Source organism: Labeo rohita, unplaced genomic scaffold (assembly GCF_022985175.1).
Source record: "Labeo rohita strain BAU-BD-2019 unplaced genomic scaffold, IGBB_LRoh.1.0 scaffold_195, whole genome shotgun sequence".
Classification (NCBI taxonomy): domain Eukaryota; kingdom Metazoa; phylum Chordata; class Actinopteri; order Cypriniformes; family Cyprinidae; genus Labeo; species Labeo rohita.
Window position 1 is genome coordinate 6,306 of NW_026128165.1, and position 6,538 is coordinate 12,843.

Sequence of the window (6,538 nt, forward strand, 5' to 3'; positions counted from 1 at the left end):
TCACAACATTTTGACAATTCATTTTAGAAGTAAACAATGAGCACACACTACGCAGTGTGTATTATACCAGCATGTACATTGCGCGTAGACATGCTTTGTGTCACAAACACACACATTTCATATATATTGATATATATATTACAAAAGGGATATTGTAAAGTCAAACTGACTGTTCATTATCCTACCATTACAAGATTACTTACCAAATAAATAAATATTGAACTGAAATTATTATGCAAGTAGAAGAAAATCCAGAGTAATGACAGACAAGAAATAAGCACAGCTATGTAGGAAATCAGTTTAATGATCATTAACAAAGACATCTGAACACTGAATTGCACTCAAGACAACTAGGAAGTTACCCTAAATAACTTTGTTGTTCTGTTGTTTGACTTACAGCCTATAGCTACAACATCTGACTGCAAACATTTTTATTAAGCACCAATCAAATCAAAACTTATTAACATTATAGCATTAAGCAGTATTTCTGCCAATGTAATTGTTCATTATGCAAGCTCAAAAAATAGAAATCAAAACATGAGTCATAACATTTAACTATGTGACATCTAAGATAAATATGTGGTAAGCACAACTTACAATTCACATGAACGCCCATGCTATACTAAATGAAACAGTCCACAACCCTTGGGGTCAAAAACATATAGTGAGCTGAATATGCTGATTAAAGAAATCTACATATATTTAAGAAATACTTAATACATTTTTAAATGAAATGAGAAAAAGGGTCAGATGCTATTATGTGTCGTTCATTCTGGCAGCTCTAGAAGTGCATATGTGCCGTTTATTTGGCGAGGCTGAAACCTTGTACATGGTGTCGAAAAGTCTGCTGTAGCGTACTGAAAAAACAACCAATAGTACCATTTAATCTTAATGCAGATGTGAAACAGTTTTCTGTTTTACAATTTCCTCCTAAAATATCTTCTTTTGTGTTTCATGGAATAAATAAATACAGGCTGTTTGAAACAGCATGAAGATGAATGAATGAGAGAATTTTCATTGTGGTGTTAACTAGCACTTTAAAGGGTACATATTAGTATCTTAACTCATTTTGGTTGTATTAATCTTAACTGTTTTACCTGCACTTGGCTTGAGTTTTGTGGTTGTTCAGGTTCTATAACTTGAGGCTGTTGTAGATGTGGATCTTGAGATCGTTTCAAGTTGTCTCTGGTTCTCTTGCTTCCAAGAACAAACACCTTTACTAGTCCTTAAAGAGAAAGTGAATTCAGATTTAACATCAAGTCTTCTCATTTTTAGAAACAGAGAAACACATTTCAAAGAACTCACCTATGATCACAATGATTAGAACTCCATTAAACACAGCAGATATGAGGATAATAAGCAAATGGGACTGATCCTTCTCAATGCACTTCACCACTGTATGATTCCCCACAGTGTAATTCTTGCTATCTAGATTTAGAGTTGGATCTGTGCAATCATTGGAAGGGTTTAATATTAATATTTAATATTTTGTGGCTAACAATGATTTAGTGTTTAAGTTGGTGATCAGTGAATGGTCACTCACCAGTGATGTGTAGTCTGGTGCCATCGCTGTATTTTGGAGGAGAGTCTGTGGTCACACAGTAATAAAGTCCTAAATCATCAAGAGTGACATTATTTATGAACAGACGATGTTTACTTTGCACTGAATATTTTTGTCTAAATATTTTATTGTAGTAAAAAGTAGCTGAAGTTGTGGAAGTGCGTAATATCATAAATGGAGGATCTGGTAGTTTCAGTAATAACCAGTTAACCTCCTTTACATCAACATCACAGTTTATAGTCACATTGTGACCCAAATCTGTTAGTTGGTCTGTTAAAGTCTCTGCAGATTGACACCATATGAACAAATCTGTGAAATAAAAAAAAATCACAAAAAATCTGTGAAATAAAGCATCAGAAATCAATGTATGAAGCGAAAACATTCATAAAGTATAACAAACTCACAGAGATGAAGCTGCATGATCTTCATGATGTTAAAAGACTTTAGCATGATGCTGTGTAGATTTCTGCTGTTTGAAAGGAAGCTTCACCCCAGAAGTTTCAAGCGGGGGAATTTCAGCCACATCAAGAGGAAGCTGAAGTCAAGTTTGCACTGACCACATTTTGTAGTTACTTTGCAATTCATTTAGCTTTCAGTGTGATATATTATATTCTTTTTTGGCTGTATGTTGTTATACATCAATTGTTCTAAACTGGTTTTACTTCAGAACCCAGATTTTACATTGAACATCTAGTGGAAACCCAATACAGAAACAAAACAGTTTATCATACAAAAATGTAACAAAAACGAAACTCTGAAATGGCAAATATCATTAACTACATGTATACATAAGCATGCTAAATTTTTAACATGAAACAAGCTCAATAGGATAGCTGAATTTTTAATGTTACATTTTCTGCATAGCCTGTGTGTTTGGTTTCTGTGCCACTTAAATGTTGGTGGTTTTTAATTCTCTCTGATGCCAACACACCACTCATTGTATTTCTAAATATTTCATTGTTCTCTCACATAAAATCTCTGTTTATGGAAAAAGTACATGTTAATACTTTAGTACTACACATGCTGAAAAAATCTCACTCAGAAATTACTAGTACATTTTTACTAGTAAAGTTTAGCTCCAACGTGCCTGAACACACCTGCCTGGAAGTTTTTAGTATGCCTAATAAGAGCTTGATTAGCTGGTTCTAGATGTGTTTTATTGGGGTTGAAGCTAAACTCTGTGGGACACTGGCTCTCCAGGACTGGGTTTGGTGACCCCTGCTCTGCAGCATTGTGAAGCTGCTGTGAGAAATCAATAATGGCCTCCAGAGGGCGACAAAGTTTTGACAGGGAAAAATGACAGATTCTGTTTATACTATGTAAAAATAGCAGATAAATATTTTTTGCTATTTATACTACTTATTGCAAATTAAATGCAATTATATACACCTCAGTGTTGTAGCACATTGTAAAACAGTATGAGATGTATGAGTAATAATGTATTATGTGTAAATTATAATTTTAAACAATCAAAACAAAAAACAAAAAAAAAAAAAAAAAGTTCTGTCACTGGGGCGGTACCCTACGGTACAAAAGTGAAAAGGTACAAATGTGAAAAGGTACAAATGTGAAAAGGTACAAATAAGTACTTTTCAAAGTAACATATTAATTCTATACTATTATATTTATAAAAATCATAAATGGAAACTGCTTTTTTGGGAACACTGTCCCTTTTCCAAAGCCACTATTTCCCTATTAAGCAAGGATATTAAAGGATATTAAAGTCCACTTCCAGAACAAAAATGTACAGATAATGTATTCACCCCCTTGTCATCTAAGATGTTCATGTCTTTCTTTTTTCAGTTGTAAAGATTTTTTTTTTTTTTTTTTTTTTTTTTTGAGGAAAACATTTCCAGATTTTTCTCCATATAATGGACTGATATGGTACCCCGATTTTGAACTTCCAAAATGCAATTTAAATGCGGCTTCAAATGATTCCAAATGCGACTGTAAACAATCCCAGCAGAGGAAGAAGGTTCTTATCTAGCAAAATGATTGGTTATTTTCATTAAAAAATACAATTTAAATATTTTTTATTCTCAAACGCCTGTCTTGTCTTGCTCTGCCTGAACTCTGTGTATTCTGACTCAAGACAGTTAGGGTATGTCGAAAAACTCCAATCGTATTTTTTTCAAAAATAATTTCAAAATCATCCTACATCACTGCAGAAGTATCGACCCAGTCTTTGCAAAGTGAACATGCAAAGAAGATCAAACAACCTTAACAAAAAAGGTAAAACAGCAATTTATAAGTATATAAATTGTATTATTTTTATGAAAATAACCGATTGTTATGCTACATAAGACCCTTCTTTCTAAGCTGGGATCATTTACAACCGCATTTGGGATCGTCTGAAGCCGTATTTAAACTGCATTTTGGAAGTTCAAAATTGGGGCACCATAGCAGTTCATTATATGGAGAAAAATCCTAAATTGTTTTCCTCAAAAAACCTAATTTCTTTACGACTGAAGAAAGATAGTGGATTACGTTTGTTTGTGAAGGGAATGCGCCTCCCTAAATGCGTCTATGTTCGCGCAAATCATTCATGATCCAACTTTACTTACAGCAGAAGTGAGTATAAGGGTTTTTTATGAATCTCTGCAATCACCTTACCTAATAATGTGCTAGTTAGCAAGTTTCATGGCTAAACGCTAAATGCGCTAAAGTAAACAATCTCTCAGAGCAGCACCTCACTCCACAGAGAGTAGAGAGGGGTGGGGTGAGCAGAGCTCATTTGCATTTAAAGGAACAATCCATCAGAACAGGATGAATTTTGCAGAGATGATTTTGGCAAGATAAAAAGGGTATTGTTTTACACTACCATTGAAAATTTTTAACCAAAGTATATTATAGACTTTTAAGACCCTAAAGAATCATATCAACTTTCTAAAGGATCCATAGCAATGTAATCAAGGCAAGACAGCAGTTTTAGAGGTCTTTTGTCATCTCTCTGTGGTCCTGTTTATCGCAGTTTTTTTTTTTTTGTTTGTTTGTTTGTTTGTTTGTTTGTTTTGCTTGAAGGTAACATACAAAAAACAAATAAACAACAATAAGAAAAATCTTAATAAAATTCCAAGAAATCCAAATAGCAGCATAACATAAATAAACAAAATAAACACATTTGAAAATTCAGAGAGAAAATTAAATACAAAAATAAATAAATTCAAAAATAAAATACAAAATATCTTCAAAATATTACATAGTTTAAGGGCTTTTTTATGATGCATAAGTTTTAAACTTATGGATTACAATCCATATTAAATCTATGTCTGAAGAACTTATTATAGGGATAAATATCATTAATAATTTTAAATTGAACTTCTTTTACCTTCAGTAGAAGTGGAAAAGAGAGAAATCTTGTTCTAATTTGAACCACTTTATCTTCTGGAATATCAAAAACAAAAGATCTCTTCTTTACTTTAAAAGGGAAAGTCTGTGTATTTACTAAGGTTCTTTAAACCTTATCCTTACAGCTCTCCTCTGTAAAATTTACACCAGAGATAATCTTTAACCTTTAATTAACTGCACCAGACCAGCAGGGACAGCTTTCAACAAAGATGCATATAATTTCTGAGTACAAATAATATTATATTTTACACAAAAATCATCATAAATAGAGAAATTTCCATCCCCATCCATAATATGTACAATGGACCAGACACCTTTGTCCATCGAGTCCTGAAAATACACAGATTTCCCCTTAATAAGGATACATTTATTATTCCACAAAGAACAACTATGTGGCAAAAAGATGTATTTGTATATTAGTTTCTAATATAATAATACCTGACTATGAAAAGACGATAATTTACACTTTAACTTAGATGGCTCAAAATCACACCTTAAAAGGAAATTAATGCCCCCAAAAGAATAAAAAATTTTAGAAGAAAAGCTAAACCAAACAGAGTGTTTATTTCTAAGGAAAGCTTGGAGCCACCTCAAATTAAGGGTACAATTCATAACATCGAAATCAATTACGCTCAACCCTCCCTCACTGATTGACTTCACTGCATCCAACTTTCTTATATAATGATGCTTATTTTTCCAAAAAAAAAAAATGCTACTGAATTTGATTAATGTCTTTTATCAATCTATGGGTAAATCAACCTGGAAAGTGCTTCTGACTTCTGTATGAGAATTCTGCCAAATATAGAGATATCCCTTTGTAACCAAATATTTTGACTATTTTTCATATTATCAATCAAATTACTTTTTTCTCTAATTTTAGGGTCTTTTCAATTCAGTTGCAAACCAAAAGCTTTTGAAAAATGAGACACCAGATTAATGGCAACTGCACTAAGAAACAGAGAGATATCATCTGCTAGTTGACTTATTAATAACTTACTCCCTAAAACATTTAAAGGCCTGATATATTTACTATTCTTCACATGAATCGCTTACAGTTCAACTATTAAAATAAATAAATACGGACTTGTTGGATTGCCTTGTCTAATACCCCTGTTAATGTTAAACCTCTTAGACCTCCCAAATGGTAACGAAACTGAACTATTTATCTTTGTACAACATCTCTATTTAACTTAATAAATTTATGACCAAAACCAAAAAACTTCAAAGCATATAAAATGAACTTGCCTTATAGAAATCAAGAAACAAAAGAAACCCATCATCCTTAATTAAATGTCCATAATCAATTAAATCTAAGTCAAGTCTAATATTGTTGTGTATTAACCTTCCTTTAATAACACCATATTGAGTTTCACTTTTAATTTGGCTCAACCTAAATTTTAATCTATTAGCAATTACAGATGTAAGAATTTTATAATCAACGTTAAGTAATCAGTCTCAATTTCTCAATAATTATTTTGTCCTTGTTGAATGAGAATAATTAATCCCTGTTTCATAGTTGAAAGTAAAGCATTAGATTCAAAACACTCCTTTAAGGGATTAAATAACAAATCTTTTATATCTTCCCAGAAGAATTTATAAAAATTGGTAGTCAAACCATCCTGACCAAGA

The 6,538-nt window shown here is 32.1% G+C and overlaps 1 protein-coding gene across 1 annotated transcript; it reads right to left on the minus strand.

The window, feature by feature from the left end:
* Positions 1-284: 284 nt before the first annotated feature.
* Positions 285-3,389, minus strand: LOC127159156 (uncharacterized). The gene is made up of 5 exons (XM_051102059.1): positions 1,966-3,389; positions 1,544-1,870; positions 1,306-1,446; positions 1,098-1,225; positions 285-857 (listed from the first exon to the last, which is right to left on the minus strand). The coding sequence occupies exons 1-5, from the start codon at positions 2,009-2,011 to the stop codon at positions 768-770; spliced, it is 732 nt and encodes a 243-aa protein (XP_050958016.1). The 5' UTR covers positions 2,012-3,389; the 3' UTR covers positions 285-767.
* Between the last annotated feature and the right edge of the window lie 3,149 nt (positions 3,390-6,538).

Coding starts and splice junctions, on each gene's coding strand:
- LOC127159156 (XM_051102059.1), bottom strand. CDS start 2,011: ATGCTAAAGTCTTTTAACATCATGAAGATCATGCAGCTTCATCTCT. Junction 1,447..1,543: donor CACCAGACTACACATCACTG/GTGAGTGACCAT, acceptor ATGATTGCACAG/ATCCAACTCTAAATCTAGAT. Junction 1,226..1,305: donor TCTAATCATTGTGATCATAG/GTGAGTTCTTTG, acceptor TTTCTCTTTAAG/GACTAGTAAAGGTGTTTGTT.